The sequence below is a fragment of the Schistocerca serialis genome, chromosome 5, assembly GCF_023864345.2.
Source record: "Schistocerca serialis cubense isolate TAMUIC-IGC-003099 chromosome 5, iqSchSeri2.2, whole genome shotgun sequence".
NCBI classification, from domain to species: Eukaryota; Metazoa; Arthropoda; class Insecta; order Orthoptera; family Acrididae; genus Schistocerca; species Schistocerca serialis.
Genome location: NC_064642.1, coordinates 685,747,478 through 685,772,335, shown reverse-complemented (window position 1 = coordinate 685,772,335; position 24,858 = coordinate 685,747,478). Strand labels below are relative to the sequence as shown.

General features: G+C 39.1%; 2 protein-coding genes across 2 annotated transcripts in view; both read left to right on the top strand.

Annotated features, from left to right (window-relative positions):
• The window catches only part of LOC126482178 (cilia- and flagella-associated protein 251-like), a 31,688-nt gene extending 9,113 nt beyond the window's left edge, over nucleotides 1-22,575 (top strand). The window contains exons 14-47 of the mRNA XM_050106157.1: nucleotides 292-333; nucleotides 521-562; nucleotides 750-791; nucleotides 979-1,020; nucleotides 1,666-1,707; nucleotides 1,895-1,936; nucleotides 6,245-6,286; nucleotides 6,474-6,515; nucleotides 6,932-6,973; nucleotides 7,161-7,202; nucleotides 7,390-7,431; nucleotides 9,680-9,721; nucleotides 10,366-10,407; nucleotides 10,595-10,636; nucleotides 11,053-11,094; nucleotides 11,282-11,323; nucleotides 11,968-12,009; nucleotides 12,197-12,238; nucleotides 12,655-12,696; nucleotides 13,113-13,154; nucleotides 13,571-13,612; nucleotides 14,029-14,070; nucleotides 14,487-14,528; nucleotides 14,716-14,757; nucleotides 15,174-15,215; nucleotides 16,090-16,131; nucleotides 16,548-16,589; nucleotides 17,006-17,047; nucleotides 17,922-17,963; nucleotides 18,380-18,421; nucleotides 19,754-19,795; nucleotides 19,983-20,024; nucleotides 20,899-20,940; nucleotides 22,502-22,575. Of these exons, the coding sequence (XP_049962114.1) occupies nucleotides 292-333; nucleotides 521-562; nucleotides 750-791; nucleotides 979-1,020; nucleotides 1,666-1,707; nucleotides 1,895-1,936; nucleotides 6,245-6,286; nucleotides 6,474-6,515; nucleotides 6,932-6,973; nucleotides 7,161-7,202; nucleotides 7,390-7,431; nucleotides 9,680-9,721; nucleotides 10,366-10,407; nucleotides 10,595-10,636; nucleotides 11,053-11,094; nucleotides 11,282-11,323; nucleotides 11,968-12,009; nucleotides 12,197-12,238; nucleotides 12,655-12,696; nucleotides 13,113-13,154; nucleotides 13,571-13,612; nucleotides 14,029-14,070; nucleotides 14,487-14,528; nucleotides 14,716-14,757; nucleotides 15,174-15,215; nucleotides 16,090-16,131; nucleotides 16,548-16,589; nucleotides 17,006-17,047; nucleotides 17,922-17,963; nucleotides 18,380-18,421; nucleotides 19,754-19,795; nucleotides 19,983-20,024; nucleotides 20,899-20,940; nucleotides 22,502-22,575 (1,460 nt within the window). The remainder of the gene's footprint in view (nucleotides 1-291; nucleotides 334-520; nucleotides 563-749; nucleotides 792-978; nucleotides 1,021-1,665; nucleotides 1,708-1,894; nucleotides 1,937-6,244; nucleotides 6,287-6,473; nucleotides 6,516-6,931; nucleotides 6,974-7,160; nucleotides 7,203-7,389; nucleotides 7,432-9,679; nucleotides 9,722-10,365; nucleotides 10,408-10,594; nucleotides 10,637-11,052; nucleotides 11,095-11,281; nucleotides 11,324-11,967; nucleotides 12,010-12,196; nucleotides 12,239-12,654; nucleotides 12,697-13,112; nucleotides 13,155-13,570; nucleotides 13,613-14,028; nucleotides 14,071-14,486; nucleotides 14,529-14,715; nucleotides 14,758-15,173; nucleotides 15,216-16,089; nucleotides 16,132-16,547; nucleotides 16,590-17,005; nucleotides 17,048-17,921; nucleotides 17,964-18,379; nucleotides 18,422-19,753; nucleotides 19,796-19,982; nucleotides 20,025-20,898; nucleotides 20,941-22,501) is intronic.
• A 167-nt stretch (nucleotides 22,576-22,742) lies between these two features.
• The window catches only part of LOC126482177 (dentin sialophosphoprotein-like), a 195,618-nt gene continuing 193,502 nt past the window's right edge, over nucleotides 22,743-24,858 (top strand). The window contains exons 1-4 of the mRNA XM_050106156.1: nucleotides 22,743-22,746; nucleotides 22,959-23,000; nucleotides 24,561-24,602; nucleotides 24,790-24,831. Of these exons, the coding sequence (XP_049962113.1) occupies nucleotides 22,743-22,746; nucleotides 22,959-23,000; nucleotides 24,561-24,602; nucleotides 24,790-24,831 (130 nt within the window). The remainder of the gene's footprint in view (nucleotides 22,747-22,958; nucleotides 23,001-24,560; nucleotides 24,603-24,789; nucleotides 24,832-24,858) is intronic.

Here is a 24,858-nt window from a genome sequence, read left to right as displayed (position 1 = left end):
GGTTGCAACACTACGGTCCCATTGAGTACATTTTTGGAGAAAGGGACATCTGTTGCACCACAGGGAGGGAGGAGGGTGAGGAGCACGACACATTTTCTTCCATTGGTAAGCATTTTTTGTTGTTTATACTTTTGGAATTTTGGTTTTTTATGTTGATTTTAAAATGACCTATTTCATGCTTGAAATGTACTAACTCGTTTTTTCCTCACAGCAAGTCAACTTGTGTATGGTTGCAACACTACGGTCCCATTGAGTACATTTTTGGAGAAAGGGACATCTGTTGCACCACAGGGAGGGAGGAGGATGAGGAGCAGGACACATTTTCTTCCATTGGTAAGCATTTTTTTTTGGTTTATACTTTTGGAATTTTGGTTTTTTACGTTGATTTTAAAATGACCTATTTCATTTTTGAAATGTATTAACTCGTTTTTTCCTCACAGCAGGTCAACTTGTGTGTGGTTGCAACACTACGGTCCCATTGAGTACATTTTTGGAGAAAGGGACATCTGTTGCACCACAGGGAGGGAGGAGGGTGAGGAGCAGGACACATTTTCTTCCATTGGTAAGCATTTATTTGTGGTTTATACTTTTGGAATTTTGGTTTTTTATGTTGATTTTAAAATGACCCATTTCATGTTTGAAATGTACTAACTCGTTTTTCCCCCACAGCAGGTCAACTTGTGTGTGGTTGCAACACTACGGTCCCATTGAGTACATTTTTGGAGAAAGGGATATCTGTTGCACCACAGGGAGGGAGGAGGATGAGGAGCAGGACACATTTTCTTCCATTGGTAAGCATATTTTTGTGGTTTATACTTTTTGAATTTTGGTGTTTTATGTTGATTTTAAAATGACCTATTTCATGTTTGAAATGTACTAACTCGTTTTTTCCTCACAGCAGGTCAACTTGTGTGTGGTTGCAACACTACGGTCCCATTGAGTACATTTTTGGAGAAAGGGATATCTGTTGCACCACAGGGAGGGAGGAGGATGAGGAGCAGGACACATTTTCTTCCATTGGTAAGCATTTTTTTGTGGTTTATACTTTTGGAATTTTGGTTTTTTATGTTGATTTTAAAATGACCTATTTCATGTTTGAAATGTACTAACTCGTTTTTTCCTCACAGCAGGTCAACTTGTGTGTGGTTGCAACACTACGGTCCCATTGAGTACATTTTTGGAGAAAGGGACATCTGTTGCACCACAGGGAGGGAGGAGGGTGAGGAGCACGACACATTTTCTTCCATTGGTAAGCATTTTTTTGTGGTTTATACTTTTGGAATTTTGGTTTTTTATGTTGATTTTAAAATGACCTATTTCATGTTTGAAATGTACTAACTCGTTTTTTCCTCACAGCAGGTCAACTTGTGTGTGGTTGCAACACTACGGTCCCATTGAGTACATTTTTGGAGAAAGGGACATCTGTTGCACCACAGGGAGGGAGGAGGGTGAGGAGCACGACACATTTTCTTCCATTGGTAAGCATTTTTTTGTGGTCTATACTTTTGGAATTTTGGTTTTTTATGTTGATTTTAAAATGACCTATTTCATGTTTGAAATGTACTAACTCATTTTTTCCTCACAGCAGGTCAACTTGTGTGTGGTTGCAACACTACGGTCCCATTGAGTACATTTTTGGAGAAAGGGACATCTGTTGCACCACAGGGAGGGAGGAGGATGAGGAGCACGACACATTTTCTTCCATTGGTAAGCATTTTTTTGTGGTTTATACTTTTGGAATTTTGGTTTTTTATGTTGATTTTAAAATGACCTATTTCATGTTTGAAATGTACTAACTCGTTTTTTCCTCACAGCAGGTCAACTTGTGTGTGGTTGCAACACTACGGTCCCATTGAGTACATTTTTGGAGAAAGGGCCATCTGTTGCACCACAGGGAGGGAGGAGGATGAGGAGCAGGACACATTTTCTTCCATTGGTAAGCATATTTTTGTGGTTTATACTTTTGGAATTTTGGGTTTTTATGTTGGTTTTAAAATGACCTATTTCATGTTTGAAATGTACTAACTCGTTTTTTCCTCACAGCAGGTCAACTTGTGTGTGGTTGCAACACTACGGTCCCATTGAGTACATTTTTGGAGAAAGGGACATCTGTTGCACCACAGGGAGGGAGGAGGGTGAGGAGCACGACACATTTTCTTCCATTGGTAAGCATTTTTTTGTGGTTTATACTTTTGGAATTTTGGTTTTTTATGTTGATTCTAAAATGACCTATTTCATGTTTGAAATGTACTAACTAGTTTTTTCCTCACAGCAGGTCAACTTGTGTGTGGTTGCAACACTACGGTCCCATTGAGTACATTTTTGGAGAAAGGGACATCTGTTGCACCACAGGGAGGGAGGAGGGTGAGGAGCACGACACATTTTCTTCCATTGGTAAGCATTTTTTTGTGGTTTATACTTTTGGAATTTTGGTTTTTTATGTTGATTTTAAAATGACCTATTTCATGTTTGAAATGTACTAACTCGTTTTTTCCTCACAGCAGGTCAACTTGTGTGTGGTTGCAACACTACGGTCCCATTGAGTACATTTTTGGAGAAAGGGACATCTGTTGCACCACAGGGAGGGAGGAGGGTGAGGAGCACGACACATTTTCTTCCATTGGTAAGCATTTTTTTGTGGTTTATACTTTTGGAATTTTGGTTTTTTATGTTGATTTTAAAATGACCTATTTCATTTTTGAAATGTACTAACTCGTTTTTTCCTCACAGCAGGTCAACTTGTGTGTGGTTGCAACACTACGGTCCCATTGAGTACATTTTTGGAGAAAGGGACATCTGTTGCACCACAGGGAGGGAGGAGGGTGAGGAGCACGACACATTTTCTTCCATTGGTAAGCATTTTTTTGTGGTTTATACTTTTGGAATTTTGGTTTTTTATGTTGATTTTAAAATGACCTATTTCATGTTTGAAATGTACTAACTTGTTTGTTCCTCACAGCAGGTCAACTTGTGTGTGGTTGCAACACTACGGTCCCATTGAGTACATTTTTGGAGAAAGGGACATCTGTTGCACCACAGGGAGGGAGGAGGGTGAGGAGCACGACACATTTTCTTCCATTGGTAAGCATTTTTTTGTGGTTTATACTTTTGGAATTTTGGTTTTTTATGTTGATTTTAAAATGACCTATTTCATGTTTGAAATGTACTAACTCGTTTTTTCCTCACAGCAGGTCAACTTGTGTGTGGTTGCAACACTACGGTCCCATTGAGTACATTTTTGGAGAAAGGGACATCTGTTGCACCACAGGGAGGGAGGAGGGTGAGGAGCACGACACATTTTCTTCCATTGGTAAGCATTTTTTTGTGGTTTATACTTTTGGAATTTTGGTTTTTTATGTTGATTTTAAAATGACCTATTTCATTTTTGAAATGTACTAACTCGTTTTTTCCTCACAGCAGGTCAACTTGTGTGTGGTTGCAACACTACGGTCCCATTGAGTACATTTTTGGAGAAAGGGACATCTGTTGCACCACAGGGAGGGAGGAGGGTGAGGAGCACGACACATTTTCTTCCATTGGTAAGCATTTTTTTGTGGTTTATACTTTTGGAATTTTGGTTTTTTATGTTGATTTTAAAATGACCTATTTCATGTTTGAAATGTACTAACTTGTTTGTTCCTCACAGCAGGTCAACTTGTGTGTGGTTGCAACACTACGGTCCCATTGAGTACATTTTTGGAGAAAGGGACATCTGTTGCACCACAGGGAGGGAGGAGGGTGAGGAGCACGACACATTTTCTTCCATTGGTAAGCATTTTTTTGTGGTTTATACTTTTGGAATTTTGGTTTTTTATGTTGATTTTAAAATGACCTATTTCATGTTTGAAATGTACTAACTCGTTTTTTCCTCACAGCAGGTCAACTTGTGTGTGGTTGCAACACTACGGTCCCATTGAGTACATTTTTGGAGAAAGGGACATCTGTTGCACCACAGGGAGGGAGGAGGGTGAGGAGCACGACACATTTTCTTCCATTGGTAAGCATTTTTTTGTGGTTTATACTTTTGGAATTTTGGTTTTTTATGTTGATTTTAAAATGACCTATTTCATTTTTGAAATGTACTAACTCTTTTTTTCCTCACAGCAGGTCAACTTGTGTGTGGTTGCAACACTACGGTCCCATTGAGTACATTTTTGGAGAAAGGGACATCTGTTGCACCACAGGGAGGGAGGAGGGTGAGGAGCACGACACATTTTCTTCCATTGGTAAGCATTTTTTTGTGGTTTATACTTTTGGAATTTTGGTTTTTTATGTTGATTTTAAAATGACCTATTTCATGTTTGAAATGTACTAACTTGTTTGTTCCTCACAGCAGGTCAACTTGTGTGTGGTTGCAACACTACGGTCCCATTGAGTACATTTTTGGAGAAAGGGACATCTGTTGCACCACAGGGAGGGAGGAGGGTGAGGAGCACGACACATTTTCTTCCATTGGTAAGCATTTTTTTGTGGTTTATACTTTTGGAATTTTGGTTTTTTATGTTGATTTTAAAATGACCTATTTCATGTTTGAAATGTACTAACTCGTTTTTTCCTCACAGCAGGTCAACTTGTGTGTGGTTGCAACACTACGGTCCCATTGAGTACATTTTTGGAGAAAGGGACATCTGTTGCACCACAGGGAGGGAGGAGGGTGAGGAGCACGACACATTTTCTTCCATTGGTAAGCATTTTTTTGTGGTTTATACTTTTGGAATTTTGGTTTTTTATGTTGATTTTAAAATGACCTATTTCATGTTTGAAATGTACTAACTTGTTTGTTCCTCACAGCAGGTCAACTTGTGTGTGGTTGCAACACTACGGTCCCATTGAGTACATTTTTGGAGAAAGGGACATCTGTTGCACCACAGGGAGGGAGGAGGGTGAGGAGCACGACACATTTTCTTCCATTGGTAAGCATTTTTTTGTGGTTTATACTTTTGGAATTTTGGTTTTTTATGTTGATTTTAAAATGACCTATTTCATTTTTGAAATGTACTAACTCGTTTTTTCCTCACAGCAGGTCAACTTGTGTGTGGTTGCAACACTACGGTCCCATTGAGTACATTTTTGGAGAAAGGGACATCTGTTGCACCACAGGGAGGGAGGAGGGTGAGGAGCACGACACATTTTCTTCCATTGGTAAGCATTTTTTTGTGGTTTATACTTTTGGAATTTTGGTTTTTTATGTTGATTTTAAAATGACCTATTTCATGTTTGAAATGTACTAACTTGTTTGTTCCTCACAGCAGGTCAACTTGTGTGTGGTTGCAACACTACGGTCCCATTGAGTACATTTTTGGAGAAAGGGACATCTGTTGCACCACAGGGAGGGAGGAGGGTGAGGAGCACGACACATTTTCTTCCATTGGTAAGCATTTTTTTGTGGTTTATACTTTTGGAATTTTGGTTTTTTATGTTGATTTTAAAATGACCTATTTCATGTTTGAAATGTACTAACTCGTTTTTTCCTCACAGCAGGTCAACTTGTGTGTGGTTGCAACACTACGGTCCCATTGAGTACATTTTTGGAGAAAGGGACATCTGTTGCACCACAGGGAGGGAGGAGGGTGAGGAGCACGACACATTTTCTTCCATTGGTAAGCATTTTTTTGTGGTTCATACTTTTGGAATTTTGGTTTTTTATGTTGATTTTAAAATGACCTATTTCATTTTTGAAATGTACTAACTCGTTTTTTCCTCACAGCAGGTCAACTTGTGTGTGGTTGCAACACTACGGTCCCATTGAGTACATTTTTGGAGAAAGGGACATCTGTTGCACCACAGGGAGGGAGGAGGGTGAGGAGCACGACACATTTTCTTCCATTGGTAAGCATTTTTTTGTGGTTTATACTTTTGGAATTTTGGTTTTTTATGTTGATTTTAAAATGACCTATTTCATGTTTGAAATGTACTAACTTGTTTGTTCCTCACAGCAGGTCAACTTGTGTGTGGTTGCAACACTACGGTCCCATTGAGTACATTTTTGGAGAAAGGGACATCTGTTGCACCACAGGGAGGGAGGAGGGTGAGGAGCACGACACATTTTCTTCCATTGGTAAGCATTTTTTGTGGTTTATACTTTTGGAATATTGGTTTTTTATGTTGATTTTAAAATGACCTATTTCATGCTTGAAATGTACTAACTCGTTTTTTCCTCACAGCAAGTCAACTTGTGTATGGTTGCAACACTACGGTCCCATTGAGTACATTTTTGGAGAAAGGGACATCTGTTGCACCACAGGGAGGGAGGAGGATGAGGAGCAGGACACATTTTCTTCCATTGGTAAGCATTTTTTTGTGGTTTATACTTTTGGAATTTTGGTTTTTTATGTTGATTTTAAAATGACCTATTTCATTTTTGAAATGTATTAACTCGTTTTTTCCTCACAGCAGGTCAACTTGTGTGTGGTTGCAACACTACGGTCCCATTGAGTACATTTTTGGAGAAAGGGACATCTGTTGCACCACAGGGAGGGAGGAGGGTGAGGAGCAGGACACATTTTCTTCCATTGGTAAGCATTTATTTGTGATTTATACTTTTGGAATTTTGGTTTTTTATGTTGATTTTAAAATGACCTATTTCATGTTTGAAATGTACTAACTCGTTTTTTCCTCACAGCAGGTCAACTTGTGTGTGGTTGCAACACTACGGTCCCATTGAGTACATTTTTGGAGAAAGGGACATCTGTTGCACCACAGGGAGGGAGGAGGGTGAGGAGCACGACACATTTTCTTCCATTGGTAAGCATTTTTTTGTGGTTTATACTTTTGGAATTTTGGTTTTTTATGTTGATTTTAAAATGACCTATTTCATGTTTGAAATGTACTAACTCGTTTTTTCCTCACAGCAGGTCAACTTGTGTGTGGTTGCAACACTACGGTCCCATTGAGTACATTTTTGGAGAAAGGGACATCTGTTGCACCACAGGGAGGGAGGAGGGTGAGGAGCAGGACACATTTTCTTCCATTGGTAAGCATTTTTTTGTGGTTTATACTTTTGGAATTTTGGTTTTTTATGTTGATTTTAAAATGACCTATTTCATGTTTGAAATGTACTAACTCGTTTTTTCCACACAGCAGGTCAACTTGTGTGTGGTTGCAACACTACGGTCCCATTGAGTACATTTTTGGAGAAAGGGACATCTGTTGCACCACAGGGAGGGAGGAGGATGAGGAGCAGGACACATTTTCTTCCATTGGTAAGCATTTTTTTGTTGTTTATACTTTTGGAATTTTGGTTTTTTATGTTGATTTTAAAATGACCTATTTCATGTTTGAAATGTACTAACTCGTTTTTTCCTCACAGCAGGTCAACTTGTGTGTGGTTGCAACACTACGGTCCCATTGAGTACATTTTTGGAGAAAGGGACATCTGTTGCACCACAGGGAGGGAGGAGGATGAGGAGCAGGACACATTTTCTTCCATTGGTAAGCATTTTTTTGTGGTTTATACTTTTGGAATTTTGGTTTCTTATGTTGATTTTAAAATGACCTATTTCATGTTTGAAATGTACTAACTCGTTTTTTCCTCACAGCAGGTCAACTTGTGTGTGGTTGCAACACTACGGTCCCATTGAGTACATTTTTGGAGAAAGGGACATCTGTTGCACCACAGGGAGGGAGGAGGGTGAGGAGCACGACACATTTTCTTCCATTGGTAAGCATTTTTTTGTGGTTTATACTTTTGGAATTTTGGTTTTTTATGTTGATTTTAAAATGACCTATTTCATGTTTGAAATGTACTAACTCGTTTTTTCCTCACAGCAGGTCAACTTGTGTGTGGTTGCAACACTACGGTCCCATTGAGTACATTTTTGGAGAAAGGGACATCTGTTGCACCACAGGGAGGGAGGAGGGTGAGGAGCACGACACATTTTCTTCCATTGGTAAGCATTTTTTTGTGGTTTATACTTTTGGAATTTTGGTTTTTTATGTTGATTTTAAAATGACCTATTTCATGTTTGAAATGTACTAACTCGTTTTTTCCTCACAGCAGGTCAACTTGTGTGTGGTTGCAACACTACAGTCCCATTGAGTACATTTTTGGAGAAAGGGACATCAGTTGCACCACAGGGAGGGAGGAGGATCAGGAGCAGGACACATTTTCTTCCATTGGTAAGCATTTTTTTGTGGTTTATACTTTTGGAATTTTGGTTTTTTATGTTGATTTTAAAATGACCTATTTCATGTTTGAAATGTACTAACTCGTTTTTTCCTCACAGCAGGTCAACTTGTGTGTGGTTGCAACACTACGGTCCCATTGAGTACATTTTTGGAGAAAGGGACATCTGTTGCACCAACGGGAGGGAGGAGGGTGAGGAGCACGACACATTTTCTTCCATTGGTAAGCATTTTTTTGTGGTTTATACTTTTGGAATTTTGGTTTTTTATGTTGATTTTAAAATGACCTATTTCATGTTTGACATGTACTAACTAGTTTTTTCCTCACAGCAGGTCAACTTGTGTGTGGTTGCAACACTACGGTCCCATTGAGTACATTTTTGGAGAAAGGGACATCTGTTGCACCACAGGGAGGGAGGAGGGTGAGGAGCACGACACATTTTCTTCCATTGGTAAGCATTTTTTTGTGGTTTATACTTTTGGAATTTTGGTTTTTTATGTTGATTTTAAAATGACCTATTTCATGTTTGAAATGTACTAACTCGTTTTTTCCTCACAGCAGGTCAACTTGTGTGTGGTTGCAACACTACGGTCCCATTAAGTACATTTTTGGAGAAAGGGACATCTGTTGCACCAACGGGAGGGAGGAGGGTGAGGAGCACGACACATTTTCTTCCATTGGTAAGCATTTTTTTGTGGTTTATACTTTTGGAATTTTGGTTTTTTATGTTGATTTTAAAATGACCTATTTCATGTTTGAAATGTACTAGCTCGTTTTTTCCTCACAGCAGGTCAACTTGTGTGTGGTTGCAACACTACGGTCCCATTGAGTACATTTTTGGAGAAAGGGACATCAGTTGCACCACAGGGAGGGAGGAGGATGAGGAGCAGGACACATTTTCTTCCATTGGTAAGCATTTTTTTGTGGTTTATACTTTTGGAATTTTGGTTTTTTATGTTGATTTTAAAATGACCTATTTCATGTTTGAAATGTACTAACTCGTTTTTTCCTCACAGCAGGTCAACTTGTGTGTGGTTGCAACACTACGGTCCCATTGAGTGCATTTTTGGAGAAAGGGACATCTGTTGCACCAACGGGAGGGAGAAGGGTGAGGAGCACGACACATTTTCTTCCATTGGTAAGCATTTTTTTGTGGTTTATACTTTTGGAATTTTGGTTTTTTATGTTGATTTTAAAATGACCTATTTCATGTTTGAAATGTACTAACTCGTTTTTTCCTCACAGCAGGTCAAATTGTGTGTGGTTGCAACACTATGGTCCCATTGAGTACATTTTTGGAGAAAGGGACATCTGTTGCACCACAGGGAGGGAGTAGGATGAGGAGCAGGACACATTTTCTTCCATTGGTAAGCATTTTTTTGTTGTTTATACTTTTGGAATTTTGGTTTTTTATGTTGATTTTAAAATGACCTATTTCATGTTTGAAATGTACTAACTCGTTTTTTCCTCACAGCAGGTCAACTTGTGTGTGGTTGCAACACTACGGTCCCATTGAGTACATTTTTGGAGAAAGGGACATCTGTTGCACCACAGGGAGGGAGGAGGATGAGGAGCAGGACACATTTTCTTCCATTGGTAAGCATTTTTTTGTGGTTTATACTTTTGAATTTTGGTTTTTTATGTTGATTTTAAAATGACCTATTTCATGTTTGAAATGTACTAACTAGTTTTTTCCTCACAGCAGGTCAACTTGTGTGTGGTTGCAACACTACGGTCCCATTGAGTACATTTTTGGAGAAAGGGACATCTGTTGCACCACAGGGAGGGAGGAGGGTGAGGAGCACGACACATTTTCTTCCATTGGTAAGCATTTTTTTGTGGTTTATACTTTTGGAATTTTGGTTTTTTATGTTGACTTTAAAATGACCTATTTCATGTTTGAAATGTACTAACTCGTTTTTTCCTCACAGCAGGTCAACTTGTGTGTGGTTGCAACACTACGGTCCCATTGAGTACATTTTTGGAGAAAGGGACATCTGTTGCACCAACGGGAGGGAGGAGGGTGAGGAGCAGGACACATTTTCTTCCATTGGTAAGCATTTTTTTGTGGTTTATACTTTTGGAATTTTGGTTTTTTATGTTGATTTTAAAATGACCTATTCCATGTTTGAAATGTACTAACTCGTTTTTTCCTCACAGCAGGTCAACTTGTGTGTGGTTGCAACACTATGGTCCCATTGAGTACATTTTTGGAGAAAGGGACATCTGTTGCACCACAGGGAGGGAGGAGGATGAGGAGCAGGACACATTTTCTTCCATTGGTAAGCATTTTTTTGTTGTTTATACTTTTGGAATTTAGGTTTTTGATGTTGATTTTAAAATGACCTATATCATGTTTGAAATGTACTAACTCGTTTTTTCCTCACAGCAGGTCAACTTGTGTGTGGTTGCAACACTACGGTCCCATTGAGTACATTTTTGGAGAAAGGGACATCTGTTGCACCACAGGGAGGGAGGAGGATGAGGAGCAGGACACATTTTCTTCCATTGGTAAGCATTTTTTTGTGGTTTATACTTTTGGAATTTTGGTTTTTTATGTTGATTTTAAAATGACCTATTTCATGTTTGAAATGTACTAACTAGTTTTTTCCTCACAGCAGGTCAACTTGTGTGTGGTTGCAACACTACGGTCCCATTGAGTACATTTTTGGAGAAAGGGACATCTGTTGCACCACAGGGAGGGAGGAGGGTGAGGAGCACGACACATTTTCTTCCATTGGTAAGCATTTTTTTGTGGTTTATACTTTTGGAATTTTGGTTTTTTATGTTGATTTTAAAATGACCAATTTCATGTTTGAAATGTACTAACTCGTTTTTTCCTCACAGCAGGTCAACTTGTGTGTGGTTGCAACACTACGGTCCCATTGAGTACATTTTTGGAGAAAGGGACATCTGTTGCACCACAGGGAGGGAGGAGGATGAGGAGCAGGACACATTTTCTTCCATTGGTAAGCATTTTTTTGTGGTTTACACTCTTGGAATTTTGGTTTCTTATGTTGATTTTAAAATGACCTATTTCATGTTTGAAATGTACTAACTCGTTTTTTCCTCACAGCAGGTCAACTTGTGTGTGGTTGCAACACTACGGTCCCATTGAGTACATTTTTGGAGAAAGGGACATCTGTTGCACCACAGGGAGGGAGGAGGATGAGGAGCAGGACACATTTTCTTCCATTGGTAAGCATTTTTTTGTGGTTTATACTTTTGAATTTTGGTTTTTTATGTTGATTTTAAAATGACCTATTTCATGTTTGAAATGTACTAACTAGTTTTTTCCTCACAGCAGGTCAACTTGTGTGTGGTTGCAACACTACGGTCCCATTGAGTACATTTTTGGAGAAAGGGACATCTGTTGCACCACAGGGAGGGAGGAGGGTGAGGAGCACGACACATTTTCTTCCATTGGTAAGCATTTTTTTGTGGTTTATACTTTTGGAATTTTGGTTTTTTATGTTGACTTTAAAATGACCTATTTCATGTTTGAAATGTACTAACTCGTTTTTTCCTCACAGCAGGTCAACTTGTGTGTGGTTGCAACACTACGGTCCCATTGAGTACATTTTTGGAGAAAGGGACATCTGTTGCACCAACGGGAGGGAGGAGGGTGAGGAGCAGGACACATTTTCTTCCATTGGTAAGCATTTTTTTGTGGTTTATACTTTTGGAATTTTGGTTTTTTATGTTGATTTTAAAATGACCTATTCCATGTTTGAAATGTACTAACTCGTTTTTTCCTCACAGCAGGTCAACTTGTGTGTGGTTGCAACACTATGGTCCCATTGAGTACATTTTTGGAGAAAGGGACATCTGTTGCACCACAGGGAGGGAGGAGGATGAGGAGCAGGACACATTTTCTTCCATTGGTAAGCATTTTTTTGTTGTTTATACTTTTGGAATTTAGGTTTTTGATGTTGATTTTAAAATGACCTATATCATGTTTGAAATGTACTAACTCGTTTTTTCCTCACAGCAGGTCAACTTGTGTGTGGTTGCAACACTACGGTCCCATTGAGTACATTTTTGGAGAAAGGGACATCTGTTGCACCACAGGGAGGGAGGAGGATGAGGAGCAGGACACATTTTCTTCCATTGGTAAGCATTTTTTTGTGGTTTATACTTTTGGAATTTTGGTTTTTTATGTTGATTTTAAAATGACCTATTTCATGTTTGAAATGTACTAACTAGTTTTTTCCTCACAGCAGGTCAACTTGTGTGTGGTTGCAACACTACGGTCCCATTGAGTACATTTTTGGAGAAAGGGACATCTGTTGCACCACAGGGAGGGAGGAGGGTGAGGAGCACGACACATTTTCTTCCATTGGTAAGCATTTTTTTGTGGTTTATACTTTTGGAATTTTGGTTTTTTATGTTGATTTTAAAATGACCTATTTCATGTTTGAAATGTACTAACTCGTTTTTTCCTCACAGCAGGTCAACTTGTGTGTGGTTGCAACACTACGGTCCCATTGAGTACATTTTTGGAGAAAGGGACATCTGTTGCACCACAGGGAGGGAGGAGGATGAGGAGCAGGACACATTTTCTTCCATTGGTAAGCATTTTTTTGTGGTTTACACTCTTGGAATTTTGGTTTCTTATGTTGATTTTAAAATGACCTATTTCATGTTTGAAATGTACTAACTCGTTTTTTCCTCACAGCAGGTCAACTTGTGTGTGGTTGCAACACTACGGTCCCACTGAGTACATTTTTGGAGAAAGGGACATCTGTTGCACCACAGGGAGGGAGGAGGGTGAGGAGCACGACACATTTTCTTCCATTGGTAAGCATTTTTATGTGGTTTATACTTTTGGAATTTTGGTTTTTTATGTTGATTTTAAAATGACCTGCTTCATGTTTGAAATGTACTAACTCGTTTTTTCCTCACAGCAGGTCAACTTGTGTGTGGTTGCAACACTACGGTCCCATTGAGTACATTTTTGGAGAAAGGGACATCTGTTGCACCACAGGGAGGGAGGAGGATGAGGAGCAGGACACATTTTCTTCCATTGGTAATTATTTTTTTGTGGTTTATACTTTTGGAATTTTGGTTTTTTATGTTGATTTTAAAATGACCTATTTCATGTTTGAAATGTACTAACTCGTTTTTTCCTCACAGCAGGTCAACTTGTGTGTGGTTGGAACACTACGGTCCCATTGAGTACATTTTTGGAGAAAGGGACATCAGTTGCAACACAGGGAGGGTGGAGGGTGAGGAGCACGACACATTTTCTTCCATTGGTAAGCATTTTTTTGTGGTTTATACTTTTGGAATTTTGGTTTTTTATGTTGATTTTAAAATGACCTATTTCATGTTTGAAATGTACTAACTCGTTTTTTCCTCACAGCAGGTCAACTTGTGTGTGGTTGCAATACTACGGCCCCATTGAGTACGTTTTTGGAGAAAGGGACATCTGTTGCACCACAGGGAGAGAGGAGGATGAGAAGCAGGACACATTTTCATCCATTGGTAAGCATTTTTTTGTGGTTTATACTTTTTGAATTTTGGTTTTTTATGTTGATTTTAAAATGACCTATTTCATGTTTGAAATGTACTAACTCGTTTTTTCCTCACAGCAGGTCAACTTGTGTGTGGTTGCAACACTACGGTCCCATTGAGTACATTTTTGGAGAAAGGGACATCTGTTGCACCACAGGGAGGGAGGAGGGTGAGGAGCACGACACATTTTCTTCCATTGGTAAGCATTTTTTTGTGGTTTATACTTTTGGAATTTTGGTTTTTTATGTTGATTTTAAAATGACCTATTTCATGTTTGAAATGTACTAACTCGTTTTTTCCTCACAGCAGGTCAACTTGTGTGTGGTTGCAACACTACGGTCCCATTGAGTACATTTTTGGAGAAAGGGACATCTGTTGCACCACAGGGAGGGAGGAGGATGAGGAGCAGGACACATTTTCTTCCATTGGTAAGCATTTTTTTGTGGTTTATACTTTTGGAATTTTGGTTTTTTATGTTGATTTTAAAATGACCTATTTCATGTTTGAAATGTACTAACTCGTTTTTTCCTCACAGCAGGTCAACTTGTGTGTGGTTGCAACACTACGGGCCCATTGAGTACATTTTTGGAGAAAGGGACATCTGTTGCACCACAGGGAGGGAGGAGGGTGAGGAGCACGACACATTTTCTTCCATTGGTAAGCATTTTTTTGTGGTTTATACTTTTGGAATTTTGGTTTTTTATGTTGATTTTAAAATGACCTATTTCATGTTTGAAATGTACTAACTCGTTTTTTCCTCACAGCAGGTCAACTTGTGTGTGGTTGCAACACTACGGTCCCATTGAGTACATTTTTGGAGAAAGGGACATCTGTTGCACCACAGGGAGGGAGGAGGATGAGGAGCAGGACACATTTTCTTCCATTGGTAAGCATTTTTTTGTGGTTTATACTTTTGGAATTTTGGTTTTTTATGTTGATTTTAAAATGACCTATTTCATGTTTGAAATGTACTAACTCGTTTTTTCCTCACAGCAGGTCAACTTGTGTGTGGTTGCAATACTACGGCCCCATTGAGTACGTTTTTGGAGAAAGGGACATCTGTTGCACCACAGGGAGAGAGGAGGATGAGAAGCAGGACACATTTTCATCCATTGGTAAGCATTTTTTTGTGGTTTATACTTTTGGAATTTTGGTTTTTTATGTTGATTTTAAAATGACCTATTTCATGTTTGAAATGTACTAACTCGTTTTTTCCTCACAGCAGGTCAACTTGTGTGTGGTTGCAACACTACGGTCCCATTGAGTACATTTTTGGAGAAAGGGACATCTGTTGCACCACAGGGAGGGAGGAGGGTGAGGAGCACGACACATTTTCTTCCATTGGTAAGCATTTTTTTGTGGTTTATACTTTTGGAATTTTGGTTTTTTATGTTGATTTTAAAATGACCTATTTCATGTTTGAAATGTACTAACTCGTTTTTTCCTCACAGCAGGTCAACTTGTGTGTGGTTGCAACACTACGGTCCCATTGAGTACATTTTTGGAGAAAGGGACATCTGTTGCACCACAGGGAGGGAGGAGGATGAGGAGCAGGACACATTTTCTTCCATTGGTAAGCATTTTTTTGTGGTTTATACTTTTGGAATTTTGGTTTTTTATGTTGATTTTAAAATGACCTATTTCATGTTTGAAATGTACTAACTCGTTTTTTCCTCACAGCAGGTCAACTTGTGTGTGGTTGCAACACTACGGGCCCATTGAGTACATTTTTGGAGAAAGGGACATCTGTTGCACCACAGGGAGGGAGGAGGGTGAGGAGCACGACACATTTTCTTCCATTGGTAAGCATTTTTTTGTGGTTTATACTTTTGGAATTTTGGTTTTTTATGTTGATTTTAAAATGACCTATTTTATGTTTGAAATGTACTAACTCGTTTTTTCCTCACAGCAGGTCAACTTGTGTGTGGTTGCAACACTACGGTCCCATTGAGTACATTTTTGGAGAAAGGGACATCTGTTGCACCACAGGGAGGGAGGAGGGTGAGGAGCACGACGCATTTTCTTCCATTGGTAAGCATTTTTTTGTGGTTTATACTTTTGGAATTTTGGTTTTTTATGTTGATTTTAAAATGACCTATTTCATGTTTGAAATGTACTAACTCGTTTTTTCCTCACAGCAGGTCAACTTGTGTGTGGTTGCAACACTACGGTCCCATTGAGTACATTTTTGGAGAAAGGGACATCTGTTGCACCACAGGGAGGGAGGAGGGTGAGGAGCACGACGCATTTTCTTCCATTGGTAAGCATTTTTTTGTGGTTTATACTTTTGGAATTTTGGTTTTTTATGTTGATTTTAAAATGACCTATTTCATGTTTGAAATGTACTAACTCGTTTTTTCCTCACAGCAGGTCAACTTGTGTGTGGTTGCAACACTACGGTCCCATTGAGTACATTTTTGGAGAAAGGGACATCTGTTGCACCACAGGGAGGGAGGAGGATGAGGAGCAGGACACATTTTCTTCCATTGGTAATTATTTTTTTGTGGTTTATACTTTTGGAATTTTGGTTTTTTATGTTGATTTTAAAATGACCTATTTCATGTTTGAAATGTACTAACTCGTTTTTTCCTCACAGCAGGTCAACTTGTGTGTGGTTGGAACACTACGGTCCCATTGAGTACATTTTTGGAGAAAGGGACATCAGTTGCAACACAGGGAGGGTGGAGGGTGAGGAGCACGACACATTTTCTTCCATTGGTAAGCATTTTTTTGTGGTTTATACTTTTGGAATTTTGGTTTTTTATGTTGATTTTAAAATGACCTATTTCATGTTTGAAATGTACTAACTCGTTTTTTCCTCACAGCAGGTCAACTTGTGTGTGGTTGCAATACTACGGCCCCATTGAGTACGTTTTTGGAGAAAGGGACATCTGTTGCACCACAGGGAGAGAGGAGGATGAGAAGCAGGACACATTTTCATCCATTGGTAAGCATTTTTTTGTGGTTTATACTTTTTGAATTTTGGTTTTTTATGTTGATTTTAAAATGACCTATTTCATGTTTGAAATGTACTAACTCGTTTTTTCCTCACAGCAGGTCAACTTGTGTGTGGTTGCAACACTACGGTCCCATTGAGTACATTTTTGGAGAAAGGGACATCTGTTGCACCACAGGGAGGGAGGAGGGTGAGGAGCACGACACATTTTCTTCCATTGGTAAGCATTTTTTTGTGGTTTATACTTTTGGAATTTTGGTTTTTTATGTTGATTTTAAAATGACCTATTTCATGTTTGAAATGTACTAACTCGTTTTTTCCTCACAGCAGGTCAACTTGTGTGTGGTTGCAACACTACGGTCCCATTGAGTACATTTTTGGAGAAAGGGACATCTGTTGCACCACAGGGAGGGAGGAGGATGAGGAGCAGGACACATTTTCTTCCATTGGTAAGCATTTTTTTGTGGTTTATACTTTTGGAATTTTGGTTTTTTATGTTGATTTTAAAATGACCTATTTCATGTTTGAAATGTACTAACTCGTTTTTTCCTCACAGCAGGTCAACTTGTGTGTGGTTGCAACACTACGGGCCCATTGAGTACATTTTTGGAGAAAGGGACATCTGTTGCACCACAGGGAGGGAGGAGGGTGAGGAGCACGACACATTTTCTTCCATTGGTAAGCATTTTTTTGTGGTTTATACTTTTGGAATTTTGGTTTTTTATGTTGATTTTAAAATGACCTATTTTATGTTTGAAATGTACTAACTCGTTTTTTCCTCACAGCAGGTCAACTTGTGTGTGGTTGCAACACTACGGTCCCATTGAGTACATTTTTGGAGAAAGGGACATCTGTTGCACCACAGGGAGGGAGGAGGGTGAGGAGCACGACGCATTTTCTTCCATTGGTAAGCATTTTTTTGTGGTTTATACTTTTGGAATTTTGGTTTTTTATGTTGATTTTAAAATGACCTATTTCATGTTTGAAATGTACTAACTCGTTTTTTCCTCACAGCAGGTCAACTTGTGTGTGGTTGCAACACTACGGTCCCATTGAGTACATTTTTGGAGAAAGGGACATCTGTTGCACCACAGGGAGGGAGGAGGGTGAGGAGCACGACACATTTTCTTCCATTGGTAAGCATTTTTTTGTGGTTTATACTTTTGGAATTTTGGTTTTTTATGTTGATTTTGAAATGACCTATTTCATGTTTGAAATGTACTAACTCGTTTTTTCCTCACAGCAGGTCAACTTGTGTGTGGTTGCAACACTACGGTCCCATTGAGTACATTTTTGGAGAAAGGGACATCTGTTGCACCACAGGGAGGGAGGAGGATGAGGAGCAGGACACATTTTCTTCCATTGGTAAGCATTTTTTTGTGGTTTGTACTTTTGGAATTTTGGTTTTTTATGTTGATTTTAGAATGACCTATTTCATGTTTGAAATGTACTAACTCGTTTTTTCCTCACAGCAGGTCAACTTGTGTGTGGTTGCAACACTACGGTCCCATTGAGTACATTTTTGGAGAAAGGGACATCTGTTGCACCACAGGGAGGGAGGAGGGTGAGGAGCACGACACATTTTCTTCCATTGGTAAGCATTTTTTTGTGGTTTATACTTTTGGAATTTTGGTTTTTTATGTTGATTTTAAAATGACCTATTTCATGTTTGAAATGTACTAACTCGTTTTTTCCTCACAGCAGGTCAACTTGTGTGTGGTTGCAATACTACGGCCCCATTGAGTACGTTTTTGGAGAAAGGGACATCTGTTGCACCACAGGGAGGGAGGAGGATGAGAAGCAGGACACATTTTCATCCATTGGTAAGCATTTTTTTGTGGTTTATACTTTTGGAATTTTGGTTTTTTATGTTGATTTTAAAATGACCTATTTCATGTTTGAAATGTACTAACTCATTTTTTCCTCACAGCAGGTCAACTTGTGTGTGGTTGCAACACTACGGTCCCATTGAGTACATTTTTGGAGAAAGGGACATCTGTTGCACCACAGGGAGGGAGGAGGGTGAGGAGCACGACACATTTTCTTCCATTGGTAAGCATTTTTTTGTGGTTTATACTTTTGGAATTTTGGTTTTTTATGTTGATTTTAAAATGACCTATTTCATGTTTGAAATGTACTAACTCGTTTTTTCCTCACAGCAGGTCAACTTGTGTGTGGTTGCAACACTACAGTCCCATTGAGTACATTTTTGGAGAAAGGGACATCTGTTGCACCACAGGGAGGGAGGAGGGTGAGGAGCACGACACATTTTCTTCCATTGGTAAGCATTTTTTTGTGGTTTATACTTTTGGAATTTTGGTTTTTTATGTTGATTTTAAAATGACCTATTTCATGTTTGAAATGTACTAACTCGTTTTTTCCTCACAGCAGGTCAACTTGTGTGTGGTTGCAACACTACGGTCCCATTGAGTACATTTTTGGAGAACGGGATATCTGTTGCACCACGGGGAGGGAGGAGGGTGAGGAGCACGACACATTTTCTTCCATTGGTAAGCATTTTTTTGTGGTTTATACTTTTGAAATTTTGGTTTTTTATGTTGATTTTAAAATGACCTATTTCATGTTTGAAATGTACTAACTCGTTTTTTCCTCACAGCAGGTCAACTTGTGTGTGGTTGCAACACTACGGTCCCATTGAGTACAGTTTTGGAGAAAGGAATATCTGTTGCACCACAGGGAGGGAGGAGGGTGAGGAGCACGACACATTTTCTTCCATTGGTAAGCATTTTTTTGTGGTTTATACTTTTGGAATTTTGGTTTTTTATGTTGATTTTAAAATGACCTATTTCATGTTTGAAATGTACTAACTCGTTTTTTCCTCACAGCAGGTCAACTTGTGTGTGGTTGCAACACTACGGTCCCATTGAGTACATTTTTGGAGAAAGGGACATCTGTTGCACCACAGGGAGGGAGGAGGGTGAGGAGCACGACACATTTTCTTCCATTGGTAAGCATTTTTTTGTGGTCTATACTTTTGGAATTTTGGTTTTTTATGTTGATTTTAAAATGACCTATTTCATGTTTGAAATGGACTAACTCGTTTTTTCCTCACAGCAGGTCAACTTGTGTGTGGTTGCAACACTACGGTCCCATTGAGTACATTTTTGGAGAAAGGGACATCTGTTGCACCACAGGGAGGGAGGAGGATGAGGAGCACGACACATTTTCTTCCATTGGTAAGCATTTTTTTGTGGTTTATACTTTTGGAATTTTGGTTTTTTATGTTGATTTTAAAATGACCTATTTCATGTTTGAAATGTACTAACTCGTTTTTTCCTCACAGCAGGTCAACTTGTGTGTGGTTGCAACACTACGGTCCCATTGAGTACATTTTTGGAGAAAGGGCCATCTGTTGCACCACAGGGAGGGAGGAGGATGAGGAGCAGGACACATTTTCTTCCATTGGTAAGCATTTTTTTGTGGTTTATACTTTTGGAATTTTGGTTTTTTATGTTGATTTTAAAATGACCTATTTCATGTTTGAAATGTACTAACTCGTTTTTTCCTCACAGCAGGTCAACTTGTGTGTGGTTGCAACACTACGGTCCCATTGAGTACATTTTTGGAGAAAGGGACATCTGTTGCACCACAGGGAGGGAGGAGGGTGAGGAGCACGACACATTTTCTTCCATTGGTAAGCATTTTTTTGTGGTTTATACTGTTGGAATTTTGGTTTTTTATGTTGATTTTAAAATGACCTATTTCATTTTTGAAATGTACTAACTCGTTTTTTCCTCACAGCAGGTCAACTTGTGTGTGGTTGCAACACTACGGTCCCATTGAGTACATTTTTGGAGAAAGGGACATCTGTTGCACCACAGGGAGGGAGGAGGGTGAGGAGCACGACACATTTTCTTCCAATGGTAACCATTTTTTTGTGGTTTATACTTTTGGAATTTTGGTTTTTTATGTTGATTTTAAAATGACCTATTTCATGTTTGAAATGTACTAACTTGTTTGTTCCTCACAGCAGGTCAACTTGTGTGTGGTTGCAACACTACGGTCCCATTGAGTACATTTTTGGAGAAAGGGACAACTGTTGCACCACGGGGAGGGAGGAGGGTGAGGAGCACGACACATTTTCTTCCATTGGTAAGCATTTTTTTGTGGTTTATACTTTTGGAATTTTGGTTTTTTATGTTGATTTTAAAATGACCTATGTCATGCTTGAAATGTACTAACTCGTTTTTTCCTCACAGCAGGTCAACTTGTGTATGGTTGCAACACTACGGTCCCATTGAGTACATTTTTGGAGAAAGGGACATCTGTTGCACCACAGGGAGGGAGGAGGATGAGGAGCAGGACACATTTTCTTCCATTGGTAAGCATTTTTTTGTGGTTTATACTTTTGGAATTTTGGTTTTTTATGTCGATTTTAAAAAGACCTATTTCATTTTTGAAATGTATTAACTCGTTTTTTCCTCACAGCAGGTCAACTTGTGTGTGGTTGCAACACTACGGTCCCATTGAGTACATTTTTGGAGAAAGGGACATCTGTTGCACCACAGGGAGGGAGGAGGGTGAGGAGCACGACACATTTTCTTCCATTGGTAAGCATTTTTTTGTGGTTTATACTTTTGGAATTTTGGTTTTTTATGTTGATTTTAAAATGACCTATTTCATGTTTGAAATGTACTAACTCGTTTTTTCCTCACAGCAGGTCAACTTGTGTGTGGTTGCAACACTACGGTCCCATTGAGTACATTTTTGGAGAAAGGGACATCTGTTGCACCACAGGGAGGGAGGAGGGTGAGGAGCACGACACATTTTCTTCCATTGGTAAGCATTTTTTTGTGGTTTATACTTTTGGAATTTTGGTTTTTTATGTTGATTTTAAAATGACCTATTTCATGTTTGAAATGTACTAACTCGTTTTTTCCTCACAGCAGGTCAACTTGTGTGTGGTTGCAACACTACGGTCCCATTGAGTACATTTTTGGAGAAAGGGACATCTGTTGCACCACAGGGAGGGAGGAGGGTGAGGAGCACGACACATTTTCTTCCATTGGTAAGCATTTTTTTGTGGTTTATACTTTTGGAATTTTGGTTTTTTATGTTGATTTTAAAATGACCTATTTCATGTTTGAAATGTACTAACTCGTTTTTTCCACACAGCAGGTCAACTTGTGTGTGGTTGCAACACTACGGTCCCATTGAGTACATTTTTGGAGAAAGGGACATCTGTTGCACCACAGGGAGGGAGGAGGGTGAGGAGCACGACACATTTTCTTCCATTGGTAAGCATTTTTTTGTGGTTTATACTTTTGGAATTTTGGTTTTTTATGTTGATTTTAAAATGACCTATTTCATGTTTGAAATGTACTAACTCGTTTTTTCCTCACAGCAGGTCAACTTGTGTGTGGTTGCAACACTACGGTCCCATTGAGTACATTTTTGGAGAAAGGGACATCTGTTGCACCACAGGGAGGGAGGAGGGTGAGGAGCACGACGTATTTTCTTCCATTGGTTAGCATTTTTTTGTGGTTTATACTTTTGGAATTTTGGTTTTTTATGTTGATTTTAAAATGACCTATTTCATGTTTGAAATGTACTAACTCGTTTTTTCCTCACAGCAGGTCAACTTGTGTGTGGTTGCAACACTACGGTCCCATTGAGTACATTTTTGGAGAAAGGGTCATCTGTTGCACCACAGGGAGGGAGGAGGGATAGGAGCACGACACATTTTCTTCCATTGGTAAGCATTTTTTTGTGGTTTATACTTTTGGAATTTTGGTTTTTTGTGTTGATTTTAAAATGACCTATTTCATGTTTGAAATGTACTAACTCGTTTTTTCCTCATAGCAGGTCAACTTGTGTGTGGTTGCAACACTACGGTCCCATTGAGTACATTTTTGGAGAAAGGGACATCTGTTGCACCACAGGGAGGGAGGAGGATGAGGAGCACGACACATTTTCTTCCAATGGTAAGCATTTTTTTGTGGTTTATACTTTTTGAATTTTTGTTTCTGATGTTGATTTTAAAATGACCTATTTCATGTTTGAAATGTACTAACTCGTTTTTTCCTCACAGCAGGTCAACTTGTGTGTGGTTGCAACACTACGGTCCCTTTGAGTACATTTTTGGAGAAAGGGACATCTGTTGCACCACAGGGAGGGAGGAGGATGAGTAGCAGGACACATTTTCTTCCATTGGTAAGAATTTTTTTGTGGTTTATACTTTTGGAATTTTGGTTTTTTATGTTGATTTTAAAATGACCTATTTCATGTTTGAAATGTACTAACTCGTTTTTTCTCACAGCAGGTCAACTTGTGTGTGGTTGCAACACTACGGTCCCATTGAGTACATTTTTGGAGAAAGGGACATCTGTTGCACCACAGGGAGGGAGGAGGGTGAGGAGCAGGACACATTTTCTTCCATTGGTAAGCATTTTTTTGTGGTTTATACTTTTGGAATTTTGGTTTTTTATGTTGATTTTAAAATGACCTATTTCATGTTTGAAATGTACTAACTCGTTTTTTCCTCACAGCAGGTCAACTTGTGTGTGGTTGCAACACTACGGTCCCATTGAGTACATTTTTGGAGAAAGGGACATCTGTTGCACCACAGGGAGGGAGGAGGGTGAGGAGCACGACACATTTTCTTTCATTGTTAAGCATTTTTTATGGTTTATACTTTTCGAATTTTGGTTTTTTATGTTGATTTTAAAATGACCTATTTCATGTTTGAAATGTACTAACTCGTATTCTCCTCACAGCAGGTCAACTTGTGTGTGGTTGCAACACTACGGTCCCATTGAGTACATTTTTGGAGAAAGGGACATCTGTTGCACCACAGGGAGGGAGGAGGGTGAGGAGCACGACACATTTTCTTCCATTGGTAAGCATTTTTTTGTGGTTTATACTTTTGGAATTTTGGTTTTTTATGTTGATTTTAAAATGACCTATTTCATGTTTGAAATGTACTAACTCGTTTTTTCCTCACAGCAGGTCAACTTGTGTGTGGTTGCAACACTACGGTCCCATTGAGTACATTTTTGGAGAAAGGGACATCTGTTGCACCACAGGGAGGGAGGAGGGTGAGGAGCACGACACATTTTCTTCCATTGGTAAGCATTTTTTTGTGGTTTATACTTTTGGAATTTTGGTTTTTTATGTTGATTTTAAAATGACCTATTTCATGTTTGAAATGTACTAACTCGTTTTTTCCTCACAGCAGGTCAACTTGTGTGTGGTTGCAACACTACGGTCCCATTGAGTACATTTTTGGAGAAAGGGACATCTGTTGCACCACAGGGAGGGAGGATGGTGAGGAGCACGACACATTTTCTTCCATTGGTAAGCATTTTTTTGTGGTTTATACTTTTGGAATTTTGGTTTTTTATGTTGATTTTAAAGTGACCTATTTCATGTTTGAAATGTACTAACTCGTTTTTTCCTCACAGCAGGTCAACTTGTGTGTGGTTGCAACACTACGGTCCCATTGAGTACATTTTTGGAGAAAGGGACATCTGTTGCACCACAGGGAGGGAGGAAGGTGAGGAGCACGACACATTTTCTTCCATTGGTAAGCATTTTTTTGTGGTTTATACTTTTGGAATTTTGGTTTTTTGTGTTGATTTTAAAATGACCTATTTCATGTTTGAAATGTACTAACTCGTTTTTTCCTCACAGCAGGTCAACTTGTGTGTGGTTGCAACACTACGGTCCCATTGAGTACATTTTTGGAGAAAGTGACATCTGTTGCACCACAGGGAGGGAGGAGGGCGAGGAGCACGACACATTTTCGTCCATTGGTAAGCATTTTTTTGTGGTTTATAGTTTTGGAATTTTGGTTTTTTATGTTGATTTTAAAATGACCTATTTCATGTTTGAAATGTACTAACTCGTTTTTTCCTCACAGCAGGTCAACTTGTTTGTGGTTGCAACACTACGGTCCCATTGAGTACATTTTTGGAGAAAGGGACATCTGTTGCACCACAGGGAGGGAGGAGGATGAGGCGCAGGACACATTTTCTTCCATTGGTAAGCATTTTTTTGTGGTTTATACTTTTGGAATTTTGGTTTTTTATGTTGATTTTAAAATGACCTATTTCATGTTTGAAATGTACTAACTTGTTTTTTCCTCACAGCAGGTCAACTTGTGTGTGGTTGCAACACTACGGTCCCATTGAGTACATTTTTGGAGAAAGGGACATCTGTTGCACCACAGGAAGGGAGGAGGATGAGGAGCAGGACACATTTTGTTCCATTGGTAAGCATTTTTTTGTGGTTTATACTT